Raw genomic sequence first — 21,039 nt, 5'->3', positions numbered from 1 at the left:
TCTCTTTTTTTTAACTATACTAATTTTGGTTAAAACTCAGTATTATTTTTAAAAATTTTATTTTTAAAAAATGGAGAGAATGATAAAAGAAAAAGAAAAAATTGACATCATCTCACCAATTACAAGTTGTAATTATCGTTTGAATAAAAATCTTAGTATCAAATTTAGGAAACCATTTAAAAAGTGTTACTATAATATAGTATTTAAAACTTAGTTACACTAATCATAATATTTGGAGAGCTAAATTTTAAATCGTGCCACCGTTTAAGTAGGGAGCAGGTATTTATGTTTTCAACTGTTATTATTATATTCATTTCAGTTTTAAGAGGTTTTATTTATTTCATCTTCTTCCAAATTCTATGCAACGGTCATTGTTCCAAGAAATTAAGCTTTTTCTGTAATTTTATCTTTCAGCCCCTCCTTCTCACTAAATCTCTTTCCCAATTAATCCCAAAGATATCAATTTGGGAAGGACTGAAGATAGTTTTGTAAAATTTTGAAAAATTTTATAGTAGAAATTTATTTTGAAGAAAAAGTTTGGGAAGGGCTTAAGCCCCTCACCTCCTCCACCTATGTCCGCCGCTGCCAATCAGAGATTAATTAATATTGCTCTTCTTTACCAATTATTATTGCTCTTCTCCTAAATAATTAATATTATTTTTACTATTTTAGCATGAAATTGTACCGGCGGAGTTGATCGGCCGAATCGCCTCACTCAAGTAAGTTGAAGAAATCGTTGCACTGTATAAATGAATTATACCGTAGCATAGCTCTTTTTTTTAAAAAAAAAAAATCTCATGGTGTTTGATATGCTGTGTTTATGTATATGATTGGTTCTTAGGCATGGGGGCACGTATAAAGTATTGAAGAATTTGCTCAAGCACAAGCTGGTGCATCATGACTCCTCAAATTAAGTGTTAGTTTACCTTTTTTCTTGCGTTATTTTAGTTTGTCAAAGCTAATTTTTTTGTAATATGTATTTGAATTTTTTAGAAGTCGATATATTTACTTAATTTTATGCTCCTTTGTTAGTGATGTCTTGATGAATATATGTTGATAAGACATTGTTGATGAACGACTTTCTTGCAATCAAGACATTGGTGAACCGTGGAGTTTTTGCTTCTGTTGGTCGACAGATTGGTGTGGGAAAGGAGTCGGGTATATAAGATGGCACAGTTCTTGCTATGAAGTTACACAGGCTTGGTAGGGTTTCTTTTAGAGCAATCAACGCTTGTACTATCTCTTTCTTTCTCTTCTAAATTTATTGGGATAGAAGCTATTAAAATGAAGGTGCTGCTCTTGTGGTCTAGTTAGTAATCTTTCACATCTTTATCGGCAGGCCTTGGAAGAACATGGTTTTCCTGTTCCAAATGCAGTGGATTGCAATCGGCATTGTGTTATCATGTCACTCGTCCAAGGTTACCTGCTGTGTAAGTGTTTATGCTGTGTATGGTCTAGTGTATTCCATATTTTTTGTCTCTTCTCCGGGCCACTACAATGTAATATAGGGATGTGCGGTGACAGCGTTCATGAACTAATACATCTGTGCTAGTTCATTGTAAGGGAAATCATCCATAAGAGAAATTTGATCCTATAAGACTCAAAATGCAATATGTTTATCGCTTACTTTTGAATTACCACAGAGCAAATGAATAAATTGTCATTTCTGTGTTTCTAGTTACAGTTTTATAAGTTTGAGTCAGTACCACCATTTCTGGGTTTAACCCTTGCAAGCAATATTATGCGTGTGGAGATTGTAATTAACTTAAAGTTGCATAGCTCATTCAATATTTTTGTGGCAACCTTGTTTATTGAAGGAGTTGCATGATGATGACTAGGAAAGTAAAGTTAGTTTTGAAAGGATGTGGATGGAAAATGCAATAGTATATGATTGATATTATTGATTCTAATGGTTTGGTTACAGCTTTTTTATGCTAGTTGTAGTCTCTAGAGTCTAGACAGGAGTTTGATGGCATTTCCACAATTAAGAATTTAAAACTTCAATCTAAAACTTGTGAATGAATCAATTTGAATCTTGATATGGGATGGACAATAATTGTATTTGATCATCCCGTTTCATGCCAAATCCTGATACAATCTTTGAAACAATTCTTGGTCTTGTTGTTCGCCTGGCAGAGCACGGGCTCACCCACTTTTCACAATGACAAAAATTTTATCATAAACACTAAATTCCTCTGTTTTTAGGTACTTTGACAGCGATATTGAGTGCATCGAATGTGATGATTCAGATGTAGAATTAGATAGAAGTTGCCGGCCTCAGTTTTCAGACATAAATAAAGTTTCTGGTTGCCTGGACAAGGAACTTGAAGCAAGTGGTTTCACTAGAAAGGATCAAGATGATATGGAGAAGGTACTGCCGTTAGTCTTTCATCTATCAAGTATCTTCAAACAAAATGTACTTCTCCACACGTTTTGGAATTATGATTTGTTGTTTAAGTGTAGCAGTAGTATTTATTTCTGTATTATTTGTATATAAAGAGCTATTCTATGATTCTAATCAAAGGCTCATATTTGAGGCAAAACACTTGCTCTTCTTAATATGCAGAAGCTGCAACCTTCATTCTTTTCCTCTGTCGAATATCTTTAATACTAGCAAAATGCTTTCCACTACAACGATCAATATCTTGATTGATGGTTAGTATGCAGACGATACTGCTCATCGGACAAATGATGCAACCCTAAGTGGTTTTGAGTCCTTGAGCTTGATTAAAGAGGTGTGTAGATTTGACTTATGCATGTTAGCTAAGTTTTTATTGTATGCCTACAGACTACAGATTCGTTAATGTTTCTATTGTTATTGATTATGTTCAGAATTGTGCAATGACCTCATGAATGTAAAAAACTATGGTTGCAGGAAGGAGATAACTTGCACGAAGGTGATTCAGAAGCCAATCAAAACATTTTGCATCAGCATACTTCCAACGCGCCTAGACAAAGTAGCGAAATGGCCCGGTTGAGCACCATGATATATAGTTCAGCGGACGATAATTCTGAAAAAGAAGAGGAGCATGATGATGGCCCAGAACTTGAAAAGCGTCTGACCAAGCAACGACAACGTGCCATCCAGGCTGCTCGTGGGAGGACGAAAGGTATAACCTCTAGAAATAGTTACAAGGACAAAGGTGGGAAGTCCTCTCACAATTCAAAGATCCAAAAACAATTGGCAGCTGGTGAGATTAATGGCTATTGTATCGTACTCGTTGTGAAACGATTCTAAGGCAATGAGCAGCTCAGATTCGAGAAGAGATATAGTATGGTGCATGTATTTCTTAATATTCTAGGGAATAGAACTGAGTGTAAACTAGCATGAATTTTCTCTTTTGTTTAATATTATTAATACTAGTGTTAGCCCACGCGCTACGCGCGATACATAATATTTTTGTTCTATTAATTAGACATTGTGAATAAAGTAAATAAAATAAAAAATAACATCATCATATAAGATTTAAAAATGAAAAAAATATACTTAGTACTCTATAATAAAAATATGTTAAATAATTTTAGATATAAAATTGTATAAATTTAAAAATAAACCAACATGAAAATATTTGTTAATTATGACACTCTACAACAAAGAAAAATATCACCGTTACGACGTACATACTTCAAGACTAAAATACTATCAATATTAAATTGATACTCCATTAAATAAGTATTTAATATACAACTAAAAAGTATTATGAGGACAATGATATAGTCATAAAAAGATAAAATGATGTACAATATAAATAAAAAACATATACATATAAACATTAGAACTATAGTTCTCAAGACATGGAAAAATTATTATTTTTCTCCTTAATCCCCAAATTCATGATTTATGTATATATGCGAAAACAAATGTGATAGTTTATGATCTTCGTATTCTTTGCTTCCTTTCGTTGCTTTAGGTGTTTTCCTTGCACGAAAATTATGGAGTGATTTGTAAAAAAAGAACTATTATAGCCTTGGTCAAAACTCGTCTGTTACATATGTATAGATTCATATAAAAGTTAGATAGACAAAATAACATTGGATTTTCTTATGTGAAAACCTTATTTTACTATCTCTAGAAGGGAGTAAAAGACTTAGCAGCAGCCCTTGCATTCTCCACGTAACTCTCATCATCTCCATCATCTCCAAGGCCCAAAAGTCTAAGCTACAATAGCCATCATGAAAATGAACATTATAGTATGAAGGCATTCTATAGCATGTACATGATAATCAGAAAATACAAAAGCTAATGTAGCAAAACCAATGTTTGGCCTATATCAAACACAAATATCTCCAACCTTTTCTTTTCTCATCATCTATGTTTTCATTACCTCTTCGTTGTCGTCTTCCTTGTCCTCGACAATAATAAACAAATATATTAACATAAAAATAATAAAAAGTTGAATGCATAAACTGATGGAAATAGAAGTAAACTATAGAAAAAAAAAATCTCTAACCACAAAACAGCTGAAAGAGCGAAATGATGGCTGAAAAAAAATTTACTTGGCCAAAACTCGCCTTTTATATATGTATACATAGATTCATAGAAAAGTTAAATGGACAAAATAACATTGGATAACTTTATTTTACTTTCTCCATAAGGGAGTAAAAGAAAACTTAGTAGCAGCCCTCACATTCTCCACGTCACTCCCATTATCTCCACAGCCCAAAAGTCCGAGCTATAATAGTCATCATGAAAATGAACACTATAGCTTGAAGGTATTCTATAGCATTTACATGCTAATAAAAAAAATACAGAAGTTAATGTAGCAAAATCAATGTTTTGGCTAAATCAAACACAAATATCTCAAACCTTTTCTTTTCTCATCATCTCTGTCTTCAACACCTTATTCGTTGTCGTCTTCCTTGTCCTCAACAACAACAACAAATATATTAACATAAAAATAATAAAAAAAATTAAATTTACAAACTGATGGAAATAGAGATCAGTGAATTAAAAAAAAATCTCCAACCACAAAACACTCCGAGAGAGCAAATGATGGCTCAAAATAAACTTTAATAGTAATAGACAAACGGAAAAAACATCATATAGAAACTGATTCATCTTAATATCGCTGGAGAGTAAAGAAAAAAATAGGTAGCAAGTGGGTGGATTATAAGCTATCAAATCTCCTATATTTATAGTCCAAAAAATAGAATTATCGGATAGTCTTTCAAAACCTTTCACTTTCTTCACTAACAATTTAAATTTATAATCGTTATAACTTCCGTAATATTAAAATCCACAAATCGGACAAATAGGTTAATACTTTTAAATTTAAAATTAAACGACAGCCTCATTGTAATTCAAGTAACGCACACTTTGCACAAATTTTGGACATTAACTGCATAATAATTATTGAGCATTCAATTATTTACTGTATTAATTATGTGTATAATATTTTTATAAAATAAAATGAGAGCAATTTCGAGCACCATCTCACAATTTATTTTACATTAACTTTTCAATTACTTGACTGCATTAAAAATTGAAACTTTATTATCAAATGTGGAAGGCGGCGGTTACATAATTTTTCAGCCATATTAGTAACGTTTAGGAATAAATTATCTAATACTCCTACATAACTAATAAATATTTAAAAGTATGCCAAAAACTTATGAATATTAAAACTATGCCTAAAACGCGTCTTTTATATATGTATAGATTGTTAGTTTTAGTGTTTTTCCACTTCAATTCCTTTCACCTGATTAGGTGAACAACAAACAATGAAGCTGAGTAAAATAGAGAAATAATGGTGGAGATCACCGTTGAAGAATGAGGCGCAAGCTAAGGGGTCCTTTTCATTTAGGAAATGTTAAACATAGATCTTTTTCGATAACTGAAACATCAAATTTAATGATTACTCACGATAGACATAGATGTGAGATCTTAGTATTATAGTATCAATATACTAGTATTATTTTCATCATCCAATAACGATCGACGATAAATACAAAACAAGAATCCGTGCTATCAATAATGATTGACATAGATAGAATTTACGCTATATGACTGTTTCATATTGAAGTTAGAACAAATCAAAATCCAAATCATCAAATCTAATAATGTCAGTCCTACAAAGATCTATACTAAATTATCAAATTATGTTTTATTTTTTCAAATGTAAACAGTATACTCTATTGGAAAAAAAGTTAATATTGTTTAAATGATAAAAAATGATTGAGATAAATATATTTTGAATTGCCTCACCAAATACTAAAATAAATTATATAAAAGGACATAAGAATTACGCACAAAATTAATATCCCCTAAAGACTAATACTAATTCTAAGGTGAAAGAAAACTTCCTTCATACTCAATGATATCATCAGTCGTGTTCGAGCTCTCATGCATTTTGAAACGTCCTATCAATTTCCGAGCACGATAATCATACAAAAACACTTCGCTCGATTGACAACCTCTAAGTACCACACTATCATAATTCATCCTAACAGGAAAATGCAAACCTCTAAAGACCACACAGTTATCATTCCTCTTAATAGGAATATCATTAATCCCCAAAATAGGCAGGGCCGTAGACAAAGAACATATTCCCACATTATTCACATTATTCCAAATAAGTCTACTTCCTTCACAGCTCAACTCATAAATTTTCAACTCCCATGTCTCTATAACTAACATAATAAAAGAGCACTCACCCTTTGCAAGAATCATTAAGCGACGACCATGTGTTCTGTCACACGATATTATGATTGTTCGAAACACTTCATTCTTCATATCAAAGAAGAATTCTCTAGTGTTTTCATGTCAAAATATAGGTATTAAATTTGATCGGAAATTAAAAAGAAATACATCACTTGAAATTAAAAGGAAACAACATAATACATTATTCGTTTCAGGCTACTTACATCATAGTATTTCATTTCCAATCATCCTAAAATATTATTTATATCATTTTATTTTGTATTAAAAACTTTTTTCCTTTCATATTATCATTTCTATTATATTCTTATTATATTTACATTTTTGATCTTATAGTCCGGGCTATAGTCTGGGTGCTCGCAATGGCGGACTATAACCTGGACAATAGTCTAGACTATATAATACTACATTACGGGTATTGTCTCATAATAATTTAATTACACTTTTGTTGTAAATGTTAAACATAACATATTATGTAATGCAGTAATAATTTTTATTTTATAACAAATATTATTAGAACAATAAAATTACGAGGGAGACAAATAGAACAACATTCATGGAAAGGCCACAATAACAGACTCCACAGTATCAATACTCTTGACTTTGAATGTGGAGAATCCAGCCTCCTTCAGTAGATACGCCCATTCCCCGTAAGTTCTCTCCTTCCCCTTCCCCTCCTCCGTCACTGCTAACATTACCATATCGAGTGATAATCGAGCACCGGTGAACTCATCGTTGTCGCTGTCTTCGTCAATTATAGCATCGTTGTCGTTGTCGCTGTCTTCGTCAATTATAGATAAAGAGGGCTTCCGCTCCGCAGGGCCTCGGCGCTCAAGCCGGTCGGGCTCCGCGTCGCCGGCGTCGACTGCAACAAGAAGAAATCTCCCAGCTTGTCGCTCGTGAAAAAGCGCGAAAGCGGCGTTTGATCGTAGTAAACCAACGGAGATGACTGGTCTTTCTTGAAGATGCCGTGGAAGATGAGGAAGCGCATGAGGCGGAAGAGCGGTTCCTCGGGGCAGTTGGCGGCGGCGGAGAGCTGAGAGAGCGACATTGGGCCGCCGTGGTTTTCCAAGATGTCGGGAAGCGCTAGCTCCACCGCGCAAACAATGGCACTCGACTTGATGTAGCTGTAGGCAGTGCTCCACGCTTCGGCTCGAGCTCGGACTTCTTCATCTACCACCATTTTCACCTCTCTTTTTTTTTTGTCCAAATTTTGAACCATAAGAGATGGGACAAATTGGGACTAATTTATAGATTGATTGTGTCATATCTTTTGGAAATAAAAAATCTTAAAAAAATGTTTCAAGTATTATGAGTAAAAAATATAGATAGAAACATAATTAAAGTATATCAATACAAAATGGGTCTAACTCATACTAGTATATTAATACACGAGAATTTTTTATAATTAAAATTTAATAAGTTATTATTCCTCTTCTCCATAGAGTATATTATAGTGCGGGTGGGTGTTCCAATTGCCACTATATATCAATTAATGGGCATTAAGGAGGCATGGAATTATTAAAGGGTAGCCCGTTTCAAGTTAGGCTGAATCTAACCTATTAGTATATACGGAGTATTTGAAAATTTTGGCCATGTCGATGTATACTGGATTAGGACTGGGGAAAAATACCGAAAAAATGATATATCGCTCGTATCGTATTGAAAAATATCAAAAAATTATCGATATTTTCGATATATCGTAATTTTCGATACGATACGATATCGTATCGTAAGTTTTCGATACGATAACGATATGAATTTCCTTATATCGCGATATATCGTTTTATATCGAAAATACGATATATATCGAAAATTTTCGATATATATCGATATTTTATTTTCGATATATATCGATATTTAACGATATATCGAATTTCGATACGATATATCGAAATATCGATACGATAACGATATGAAATTTTTTTATATCGAAACTTTCGATACAATAACGATATGAAATTCTTTCATATCTATGTTTTCGATACGATACACAATACAACGTTTTCGATACGATATATCGTATCGACCCACCCCTAACTGGATACCATGCTAATTTTTCGTGATTGTTCCGTCACGAATAAATCAACTAACAGAGTAAGTCGAAAATTATTGACGTGATACACGTATGTCTGAAAACTAACAACGTTCTAGATTAGTGGTGTAAATATACACCTAAATGAATTCGTTGAGTGGTAAAAAATATGTAAATAATAGTATTATGTAAAAATTTGGTTATCGTATTCCAACATCTCAATCTCTCTGCTCAACGATGAAGAAATTGCACAAATAAAATCAATATAATAAAAAATTATTTAAATAAATCAATTAATTTTTAAGAATTAAAGATACAAGTCCTCCCACGTGTCACATAGGTGTGTTTTGCAAGTTCCTCATCCTCCTCGAAACAACTGAAAATAACCGCAATAAGGCTTAGTTAATAGCCAAATAAATATTGTAATTGCAGTTCCATTCAAATGTTATTTGCAGTTAATTTCCAGAACTGTTACTCCAACCCATCAAAAATTTGAGATGATTTTATTAAAAACAGATTTCAAATTTGAGCCAATAAAATAATACTATGGGCCAATAACTAGCACCAGCATTGGCGGACCTATGTGGACAGTTTATGAAGTACAATAGCTAATTATTTTACTCCGTATAATATAGCGTGTATAAGGCATTTTTAAAACAAAATTGATTGTTGATTATAGGAGTTGTGGCTAGACGCATATGTGATCACGTGGAGGGTAACCCATTTAGAATGCTCATAAGCACACATATACTGTGTGCAAAATATTTTTATTGTAGAACTAAGTTTATTGTTAATTAAGCTGTTTCTTTTTGGCACAAGGATTAACAAAGAAAAGAAAAGTTTAATAACTTCCCATTAGAAAGATGACTCACTAACAAGGGACAAATATAATAGTAATGGACTAATAGCATACATGTTTAACTAGATTTTTTCAACTTTCTATTCTTTTTTTTTTTATTTCTTAACACTTGTCCCGTCAAAAAATAATAAATCATGGACATACTATAAAAAACTTATCTTTTAGAGACATAAAAATTGGGACGCGGTTACTAGCATTTGGAAATTCTAAAAATAATCATAAATTAGGAAACAAAAGAAAACGATCCTAAGTTGAAAGCAAATTATCTTAATTTTTTGCTTTTTTAAGACGTTTCTATTGGTATCTTCTAATTTTATTTGGGACACTAACAATAAAGATATTGTATGAAGTATTAACAATAAAGATATTGTATGAAGTATTAGTAGTATAATTAGATACACAAATTAGCAACCTTAATAACACTAAAAAGTGTCTTTTATCAATTTTTTTTAGTGAAACATATATGGATTATATATGTTAGCCATTAATTTATAACTTTGTTTTGAAGTTGGAAATAATTAAATAAATGAGGTTTGATTATTTGCGATACCATATAAAAATTAATTTTATAAACAATGACTTAACTATATTGACATACAATTTTTTAAAGTTTTCAGAATTTTTGCATATTTTATATTTCACCTTTTAGTACATAGTAGTATATAAGTTATTTATTCTCTATGGTCACAGACGTTATTCAATATTCTCCCTATTCAATACTCAGAACATGCAAACCTCTAAGGACCACACAATTATCACTCCTCCTAATAGGAAACCTCAAAATCGCCACCCGTCCACCGCCGCCAGTGCCGCTGCTCCACCGCATTTGCATCACTTCCCCTTCGTCACGGCTCCCATGCGCCTTGCAATAGGCGCCGCGACGGCGTGTCTATTGTGGTCACTCTAAGTAATACGTAGAACCATTGGCAGATCCAACATTGTTTTACCCCCAAACTAAATGTATAATACTATTATTACTTCGACTAACTTATGTTATTGTCCAGCAGCCCAGCAGTAAAACTATGTTGTTTTAACTTAGAGGTCTCAGGTTTGCAACATTCTGACAAATTTTACCCCTTATTCTTTCTCTTTTGTTTTTAAACCCTTTGATTTCTAATCGTTTTACTTCTTTTCCTGACTATTTTGTTTATCTTTTGTTGGACACATTTCATCTTGTGGGCCAAGTCATTTTTTGCTGAATGGTCGTCATTGTTCACCATAGAACCTCTTGATTTGGTAAGACTTTGTCATATTTTATGGTTTTTGATATAGTAGTCACAACTCTATCATTGTGTTGCTCTCATGCATCCTTATTTTTTACTCCATCCGTCCTGTTTAAGATGACACATTTTCCTTTTTAGTTTGTCCCAACTAAGATGACACATTTCATTTTTTGAAAACTTTCTCTCTCCAATTAATACATTTAACCACTTTTTCTCACTCCTGTTAAAATATTCATCTCTCTTTATCTCTCTACTTTAATACTTACACTCACCTTTTCTCTCTCCAATTAAAAACACTTTAACTAATAACTCCTAAACTCCCGTGCCGGCTAAGAAATGTGTCATCTTAGACGGGACGAGGGGAGTAGAATCTTCTCTGCCAATAATATAGGGGTTTGCTAAGTTCCTCAATTGAGGAATTTCATGTAAACTCTTCAAGATTCACCAAACTTGAGCATTTTTTTTTGGGTATGCCTTTGATTAGGTAAAGGTTCATCTTTACCTATCTGTAATTATTGTAATTATATATGTTTCGTAGCGACTATGTATTGTGATAATTTTCCTATCTGTTATTTCTTGAGTTTTTTTTATTGACCTAGTACTTTTGGTTTGCCACATTTCAGTTCATCAGCATCTGTGATTGTCCTGCTCAATTATACAGTTTGGCTAATGTTCGGTCACGTTATATTCATGTCTTGAGCAATAACCAATTTGCATGTCATGTTGTGTTGAAGGTATGCAGTTTTTGTTGTTTGTGCAATCTGTAAAGTGTCTTTAAATTCATAAGCTTTTCATCGTCATTTTTGTTTTCGATACATTGGTGAGGTCATCACTCTATATTTATTTTGTATTCTTGCTCATTAACATCAAATGCTCGGTTTTCAACTTTTGGATAAGGCTTAAAAAAATGTGTTGATCAACACAGTTTGGGGATCATTATGAGGGCGATTGACCTACATGTTCGGCCCTTGGCTTCTCATCCTCTTGGTAACTTCGTTGTTCAGGTATGATGTATGTTTTGTTGAAAATAAGATGTGTATTTTACTCTGATCCTCCTTTGGTGTATTATTAAAGGCTGTCATTCGTCTTGGAGATGATAATGTTCATGGAAGTGTAATTGGGCAATTGATGGATCCTAATACACTCTTGGTATGGATGTGTGATTATTATTATTATTAGTCAGCATAAACTGGTTGGCTGGGTTGTGAAAACTATAAAATATAAGTGATCACCGATGAAGTGACCCGGATTGGCTGGGTTGTGAAAACTATTTTTTTCATACATTTTTTTACATATTTTAAATTTAATATTAGAAATTATAAATAAGGGTAAATTGCCTAAAAAGTCAAAAACTTTGGGGAAGGTTTAGTTTTTCCCACAAACTATAAAAGTTACGCCTAAAGTCACGAACTTTATCAGATCGTGCAAATTTCTCAAATTACCCGACCCAAAGACATATCTCCCTTAAAAACTTATCCCACGTGGCATACCGGAGGTGTGCCTTGGCAAAATTTCTGAACTCAGGTAATATACCCTCTTTTTAGCTGATTTCAAAAGCGCAACCCCAATTCAATCAACGAAAAACTTATTCACAAGAGTGAAATCGTCGACAAACAGTTTAAGGATGAAATCGGCGCTGTGTAAAGAAAATTCATTAAAAAAGCATAAAATGACGTCGTTTTGTGCCCAATCAAAAATTTTGCCAAGTCACGCCTCTGTCATGCCACGTGAGATAAGTTTTTAACGGAAATATGTCGTCAGATCGGGTAGTTTGGGAAATTTGCACGATCAGATAAAGTTTGTGACTTTAGACGCAACTTTTATAGTTTGTGCAGAAAAACCAAATTTTCCCCAAAGTTTGTGACTTTTTAGGCAAATTGCCCTATAGATAAAAAATAGTTACATTTCATGTATTAAATTATTTATAATATTTTATATTTTAACATAAAATCATATTTATTCATTAGATTATTTAAATTTATCTTATTGCAATTATTTTTAAAAAATTCAAATGTAAGTAGAAATTTTTAAAAATAAAAATAATTATAAAATTTAGATATATATAAAATTATGTTGAGACTAAAACTTTCAGTGACATTATGATTGTTATGCACTAGTGCTGACGATTTTTTGCAAGTTGAACTATAAATTATATTTTAAAATTAGTGTGTGGAAGTCAACTTCTGTAATGTGATATGATTGACCACAAATTCAATTGCACGGTTAAAATTGCATGAGCTTTGATTTGTAACTTGAATTATGACCCAAGTTAAATTTGTGCATTAGATTTGATTTGTAACTTGATTTACAAGTCTAGTGGTGCTATTTCTTCATCTAAGGCTGTGCGTACCATCCTTGTTGCAGCAGGAGATGCTTTTGGAAGCTCATTTTACACTATTCAGCCTTTGCCATTGGTATTGATTTATAACATTTTCTTTGTTTTCTTGTTGTACTCATAATTTTAGCATTACATCGTACTTTTTCTTCATGCTTGATCGAACCAATTCTGCCAAGAATATCCAGGTTTGATCAATGATACAATTGAGGAATTTCGTGTAGATCCATCTAGGTTTACTTTGCTAGAGCATGTGCTTGGGAGTGCCTTTATAATGAGGTAAAGCTTCTTGTTTTAATTGTTTACTGAGTCTGGTTAAGTTATAATTGATCGTGTATTTTGGGTGGCAGCGTGGATGTGACTGGAAGCCATATGGTTGAACGCTGTTTGATCAATGCAAGAGACTTTGAGAGGGCACTATTTTTTATGGAAATAATTCATCATGTTCGTTGCCTTGCTGCCCATACATATGAGAATTTTGTATTACAAACGGTATTCCCAATCTTAGTACTATAGTTTACCAATGTGTTATGTCTTTAATATGTTATTGACTATTTAATTTGATTTTTCCACTTTTCAGTTCATCAAGTTTTGTGGTAGCCCTGCTCTTGTCGATAACATTGCTGGGTGTTTATCACATAATATGCATGTCTTTGGACAAGTGATATATATGTAAGTGTATAAATTAATTCTAGATCATTCTATTAGAATATGGATTAAGAATATGGATAAAGTGATATATCATGTTTTATGTAGAATTTTCTATTAATAGAATTTGAATATTGGATGAAACTTTGATTAATTAGGTGATGAACTATGTCTTGTACGTATATATATAGGGAGATGGAAATTTCCGTCAGTTTTCTAGTTAGCCGATCTGTTTTCTAGTAATACCGTGCAAAAGTTGAAGTTCTTGAAAAGATAATTGATTGTATGATGGATCAAGGAACACTATTGGTGTTGCTATAACTGTAATGACTATTTTTTTTTATGAGAACTGTGTTGTCTTTGCTATTTGTATAGTCTGTTTTTTGATTGTTTTAGGAGCTTTTGTGAGGAGAGTTTTCCAGTTTTGCTTGGTGGGTTCTTGTGGTGGCCCCCTGTTACAGAACATAGTTCAAAAACTCATTATGTTTTTAGATGTACATGAAGTGATACTAAGTCAGTGTGTTTGATTTAAATCTTTTGTAGTCTTAACTTTATCTTTCTTTACTTGATTCGGAGCTTGAATTTCTTGTATATTTGCAGAGGCTAGACTCAACATTTGTGAAGGAAGGCACTCATAATTCCACTTAGTTCTTAATATTTTTGTTGTGATACATGTGTCATACATTTGACTAGCATTCTTCAATCATACATTGAATATTGATCCTATAGTGTTATCACTTTTATAAAAAGTTTTGTCCAATACAGTTTTTCTAAAGCACTTAAGGTAGATAATCAAATCATGGTGACAATTTCCAGATGTCTTGTTTGACTTTTGGCTATGTGCACAAAGCAGTTTGCAATAGAAGAGAAGAGTGTGTGGAGCCGTTGTTTGAAGGAAGATTATTGTTATAATGAACTGAAGGCATTAGGAACATTAAAAAAAACTAGCCTGAGATTTATTAAGATTTAAATGAATTACTTAATCTCGACAGAAAGGGAGTTCAATTGAAATTAAATATCTCATCACATTTATTCTTGGTCAAATTCCTTTGACTGCGGACACACAATTCCAACATTCATGAGGCTATATATAACATGCATGTCTTTGGACAAGGTGATATATATGTAACTTTATAAATTAATTCTAGATCATTATACCATGTTTATGTATTAATTTTCTAGTTTAGAATTTTATAGTTAATTCCTTTACTAGTTAAAAGTATATCATGTTTATGTAGAATTTTCTAGTTCATTCCTTCAGGTTTGAGATAGAAATAGCAGTAAAATTTTGTAAAAGTATAACAACAATATAGTTAATTGCATATTGTTTTTTGGCCAGATTGAAAAAGCACATAAATTTTTGGCAAATAAGTTTTTTGTTTTTTTAGCTATTTTCCAAAGACATAAAATATTTAGTAAGTATCTCCATACTTTATTGTCGGTCCTATTATTTTGGCTCCCGCCTCACATAATACACAAGAAAAAATTGAAGGCCCACTCACTACACTATATACTTATTTAAGTTAAAAAGAGAAAACAAACAAATCAAACTTTAATCTTTATAACTAATAACACCAACAATAATATCCAAGCTATTTGAATTAAAAAAAATGTACTACAAAGAAACAATTAACAATATATATGATCCAAACAAAAGTGATGCACATGGATATTATTCGCGTAAACTATTTAACATAATATTTTTTTTTGACGTTGGTTATTGTATTTTTTTTTTCACTTAATCTCAGAAATAAAATCGGTAACAAACGCCATTCATTATTATTTATTAGTGATATTTATTAATTATCTTTGATGTGCAGTAAAACTGGTTAAAAAATTGCACTCGTAATGATGATAATCCAAACTCATATTGTAGTGACAACTGTCACATTAGTGGCATATTTGTAATCACAAATATGTCATGGAATATGAGTTTGGATCTCAAATTTCAAAATTTTGATGAAAGCAAGACAGTCTCAAAGGATACAAATGACAAAACTGTATGGGATCAAAGGAGTCAACCGACTCCACCACTAGCGACCGTAGCGCGGTCGATGACCCATCTTTACATAGCTATGGTTGTTTTACTTTTAATCTGACTTTCTAACATCTAAGTATGTTTTAAATAGGGCATTCCAACTACCAATGAGATTAATACTTCCTCCGTCCGCGAATAAGAGTCCCGTTTCATTTTTAATATAATTGTAATAGGGTCCCACATTCCATTTACATTTCATTTATAACTATAATAAATACAAGTGATGAGGCACACATTCCACTAATTTTTTTTCACCTACTTTTTTTAATATTTCTCAAAATTTGTGCCACCAAAAAATGAGATTTCTAATGACGGACATAAGGAATAAGGAGTATGTAAGAAGCAAAAGGAAACCTTGGGCTTGAACTACAATGATGCTAGTTAAATTAACTATATATATGTTAAGCCTTTATTTAATTTAGGAGTATGTAAGAAGCAAAAGGAAACCTTGGGCTTGAACTACAATGATGCTAGTTAAATTAACTATATATATGTTAAGCCTTTATTTAATTTATTGATATGGAAGCCCAATATTACCCATTTATATTTTAAATAGCCCATTGAAAAGCACGAAGGCAGAGGCCACGATTCTTGCATGTATAATGTGAGTTTTTGTATTGGTTTAGCATGTATGATGTCTGCTGTTCGTCGGTAGATTATGTCTCAATTCATGCTTGGCGGCGAATGGTGACAGTGATCTTAGATAGACCCTTTTACTTAATTTATTGTTACCCCCCCCCCCCAGGTTAGCTTTTTGTTTATCAATTCCTTACAATATTATACTAGGGATGGGTATAATGATGTATCTTACTTAAACTCCCATATTATATACATTACCGTAAATTTGATATGCGAAAAAATCAACCTTTATCTTATCAAAAATTTTCGTATATCGAACTTCGGTATACCTTATTTTCGGTGTGGCAAAAATCAATATCAATACCGTACCGAAGTTTGGTATGCCGTACTTTGACGGTATACTTGACTTTCAACATCAATAAAAATAGATAATTTGAGTTTTATTTATATTTTATAATTTAAATATATATTAAATATATTTTATCCATAATTATATTTATATTTCACAATAGATTTTATAATTTAAAAATATATAAATATATTATATATAATTATATTTATATTTTACGATATATACCTTAATTTACAGTATATACCAAATTTTGGTATTAAGCGGTATACTGAAAATTCAGTATTTTCGATATTTTTTCATTACGATAAGGGGGTATTTCGATATTTTTCCCCAGCCATACGTTATACTACTATTTTTGGTTCATGATTTGATGCATGTTAATTACCAAGTGTTAATTAGTATCAAAATCTCGCACCCGATTAACTTTCAACCTGAGTAGGGTTGTCGAAATTTACCCGGCTGACCCGATTAACATTTATATATACATAGTTACTCCCTTCGTCCCACCCAAGATTGAGATAGCTATGAACGAACTAACGATTCATTATGGATCGTAAGTTGCTATAGTAACGTGATAGAATATGTAATTAAATACATAATATAAAAATATACGTTGAACAAAGTCAATGTGGGACTTTAAATCATAGACGAGAGAGTAATTGTATTGAAGTGGATATACTCCCTCCATCGGCCATTAAATGATCCATTTTCCCTCTTTCGTCCGACCGCCAATATATGTCACATTTTTCCTCTTTCATCCGACCGCCAGTAAATGTCCATTTCACTTTTACTATATTTGGCAAATGGACCTATATTCCACTAACTCATTCTATTCACATTTTATTATAAAACTAATACATAAAAGTAGTCTCATATTCTACTAATTTTTTTCTACTCATTTTACTTTATAAAGTCTAACAATTTCTTAAAACTAGTGCCGGTCAAATATAAGACATTAAATCATAGACGGGGGAGTACTAATTTTTAATTATTAAGACTCAAATATAGACTCAAATTAAGACCATAGGATTTTAGAAATCTTGTGGTCTAAAATTTGCCACGTGTAATTTTCGTTTTTATTAATTAAATAAAAAATAAAAAAACTACTAAATTAGAGTTTTGGATGAAAATGTCAATATAGTGTTTCGAAAATATCAAAACAATGCTCTGAGAATGTTAACACATTGCTTAAATTGACATTCTATATGCATTATATTGACATATTTTATATACTATGTTGACATTTGATGTTGTACGAAAGAATTAAAATTTTTTTATTTTTTTTCAAATTTTGACATCGGAACATATGCAAGTGAAATCTCGTTAGTATCCTTATAAAATTATCTTTAATTTGATATATGTTGTGCGAAAAAATAATTTAAATCGAGAAAGTTATATACGTTTTAAAGTTATGGGATATTTTTCAAGTTAGTTACAACTATTTTTTTTAAATGGACCTTAATACCCTTATTGACATTTTTTGTTGACCGTATTAACATTTCAAAGCTGATGATCTTGACCCTTGATTTAAATATCTAATGATTATTATTTAATTGTAGTTATCAATTAAGTATTGGATTAACAATATAACACTCTCCCATGAAAGATATATTCTTATTCTAGTAAGCATCTACTTGATTTCCTTGATTCCTATCTAGTTTTTATCTTTATTTGAAATTTATTTCGTTTATAATTATATGAAAAAAGTTCAAATTATAAAAGAGAGTGAACAAATTTTATCATGATAATAGTCGAATATCAACAAAATAGTAAAAACAACTAAGTTTTCATCAAAGATCTGCCACACTATTAATAACAACCACCAAGCTAAGTTTCCGTGCATAAGTGCATTATTATACCCCATAATTAACTCAACATGAATAGAAAAGGTAAAGAATCCGAATTAACTTTACTTTTGAATTATAGCAAATTTTCAATTGTATTTTGTCGCAATGATGTAAATTGTTTTTAATTTTTTTTTATAATAAGATACTTACAGAATAATGAAAAACACATAATCTCCCTTTCTCCCAGCAACTCCTTGGCTTATTGTTAGTTTTATAGTACATTTATTGGATGAATTGACTTTTACATATCAAAGACTCCACCTGCACCTCATTGTTTTGTTTGTTAATGTCGTAATCACGCAAATAAATATATCAAGTGGATATTAATTAACATATACAGTGAACAATCCAATAATGTTATAATACTATGCGATTAAAGTTCATGATGGCAACATGAATAGATATAGGCACATCGCTACAAAAAAAAAGCACAAAATTTGTAACACAATTACTGAATGTTAATTTTTTTAAAAAAATATAACCAAAACTGAAGGCACAAAAAAAAAAGCTAATAGGGTCGAGGACACAATTGTCCACTAAACCTTAATCTTTTGTTTCTTGTTTCTGTGTGACATTTTCGTTTGTGCATGTCTCGTAGTTTTGGTTGGAACACCAAGATTGACGACACTTTTTAAAGCGTATTTCGAAACATAAATTAACGTCACTTAATTGATACTTTCAACTGCTTCAAGATCCTGCATGTGTTGATGTTAATTATTCGATATATAAAATAACATTACATTATTAATAACTTGTACCCAAACAATACAATTTATTCACAAACAAATCAAAGAAGAAAAGAATAATTTGGAGCAATCGAGAAAACACAAGGAAATTACTATTGAGTCAACTAAATGAGGGGTTTCTTGGGAGGAGAAGGCTGCTCTCCGCCGGCCGGAATGTCGGCTAGAGCGGCGGCCCAGCGGCGGATGCTTAGGGAGCGGACAGACTTGAAGGAATGGGATCTTGGAGTCTTGGAGAAGACGTTGGATGACTGAGATAGGATGATATAAACTAAGGCTTGCACCACAACGAATAGCCCCACTTTCAACACCATGTTATTTCCTAAATCCATCTCCATCTTCACAATTAGTAGTATGATATTTTTTTTTTGATCAAGGAAAAGCTTGCTAGTCACAGAATTTGAATATTGGATGAAACTTTGATTAATTTGATGGTGATCTATGTCATGTATGTGTACATATATATATAGAGGGAGAAATGGAAATTTCCATCTGTTTTCTAGCCGATCTGTTTGACTTGGTGTGAAGGCTGATATTTCATTTTGGTCAAATATAAATTTAGTTTCTATCATACCTAATACCACTGTAAATTTCGTAACTCATTCCTTTGTTATACTCATGGCACGATGGATAGGTGCGTATATTCTGAATTAATATATATCACAATTTTTTTTAATAATTATTAAGAAAGTTTTGACTTGGTAAAATAATTGTGTTGAGATTTAACTATAGATTTATAAGGATAGTAATAATTACTACCTCTTTCCCTGAAAATTTGATACAGTTTACTACTTTGGTCCGTCCCTGAAAATTTGATACACTTCACTTTTACGATTTTTGGTAGTGGACCTCATATTCCACTAATTCATTCCTACTCACATTTTATTATAAAACTAATACTTTAAAAGTAGGACCCACATCCCACCAACTTTTTCAACTCACTTTCCATTACATTTCTTAAAACCCGTGTCGGGTCAAAGTGTAGCAAATTTTGGGGGACGGAGGTAGTACTTGATTATAGATAATATAGTATTGTATGATTACTAAATATTACTTAAATGTGTAATGTGGATATAATAGCCTTAAAAATATTTGTAAAAAAGAATCTTAATTTTGTAAGTTTGGAACACAAACTTTGGAAGGGTTTTCTTTATAATTTAGACGCAAGAAAGTAGTTCAAAATGGGACGCCAACTGGTTAACAATGCGGACAATTTCACGCCTCAATAATTGGCTATTGCTTTACAGAAACAATATTTTAATTATTTATACATTTTAAAATTATAATAGCCTTAAAAATTATTTATACACCTTTAAATTAATAATAATATAACTCTCCCACAATAATCACACTTGAGGCTGCACAACACAAATTGCTCATTACAAGTAGCAATGCATAAATCGAAACAGGCCTAATTGGGATTCCAATATATAGGCCTCAAAAGAATTGGGCCCGACCCAATTTTCTCTATTAATTAAAATGCCAAATATTAATTATCCATGATTAATTATATAGTACGGTGTTGTTCTATTTCCAAGATAAAATAATACCAAGATACAATCTAGGATTGAGCTGTGAGATTGTTTTAGTCATAGGGGGTTAGCTATGACTAATTATGGGATTAAATCTCATGAACCAAACACACTACTAATTTAATCTCGGATACAATCTTGCAAACCGAAGTTAAACATGAGCGCATCATATAATTATTCGATCCATCAA

The 21,039-nt window shown here is 31.7% G+C and overlaps 3 protein-coding genes across 3 annotated transcripts; 1 reads left to right on the top strand and 2 right to left on the bottom strand.

The window, feature by feature from the left end:
• The first annotated feature begins 658 nt into the window (after nucleotides 1–658).
• On the top strand, nucleotides 659–3,395 carry LOC125212799. Its single transcript, XM_048113095.1, has 6 exons — nucleotides 659–719; nucleotides 842–916; nucleotides 1,137–1,203; nucleotides 1,340–1,430; nucleotides 2,206–2,371; nucleotides 2,876–3,395. The coding sequence occupies exons 3-6, from the start codon at nucleotides 1,185–1,187 to the stop codon at nucleotides 3,236–3,238; spliced, it is 639 nt and encodes a 212-aa protein (XP_047969052.1). The 5' UTR covers nucleotides 659–719; nucleotides 842–916; nucleotides 1,137–1,184; the 3' UTR covers nucleotides 3,239–3,395.
• Nucleotides 3,396–7,448: 4,053 nt separating this feature from the next.
• LOC125185743 (8-hydroxyquercetin 8-O-methyltransferase-like) lies at nucleotides 7,449–7,841 on the bottom strand. The gene has a single exon (XM_048082281.1). The coding sequence runs from the start codon at nucleotides 7,839–7,841 to the stop codon at nucleotides 7,449–7,451; it is 393 nt and encodes a 130-aa protein (XP_047938238.1).
• Nucleotides 7,842–19,278: 11,437 nt separating this feature from the next.
• LOC125202699 lies at nucleotides 19,279–19,768 on the bottom strand. The gene has a single exon (XM_048101145.1). The coding sequence runs from the start codon at nucleotides 19,653–19,655 to the stop codon at nucleotides 19,425–19,427; it is 231 nt and encodes a 76-aa protein (XP_047957102.1). The 5' UTR covers nucleotides 19,656–19,768; the 3' UTR covers nucleotides 19,279–19,424.
• Nucleotides 19,769–21,039: the final 1,271 nt, after the last annotated feature.

The sequence above is a fragment of the Salvia hispanica genome, chromosome 1 (assembly GCF_023119035.1).
Source record: "Salvia hispanica cultivar TCC Black 2014 chromosome 1, UniMelb_Shisp_WGS_1.0, whole genome shotgun sequence".
Taxonomy (NCBI): Eukaryota; Viridiplantae; Streptophyta; class Magnoliopsida; order Lamiales; family Lamiaceae; genus Salvia; species Salvia hispanica.
Note: the sequence above shows the minus strand (reverse complement) of the source record. Positions and strands in the feature narration are given on the sequence as shown.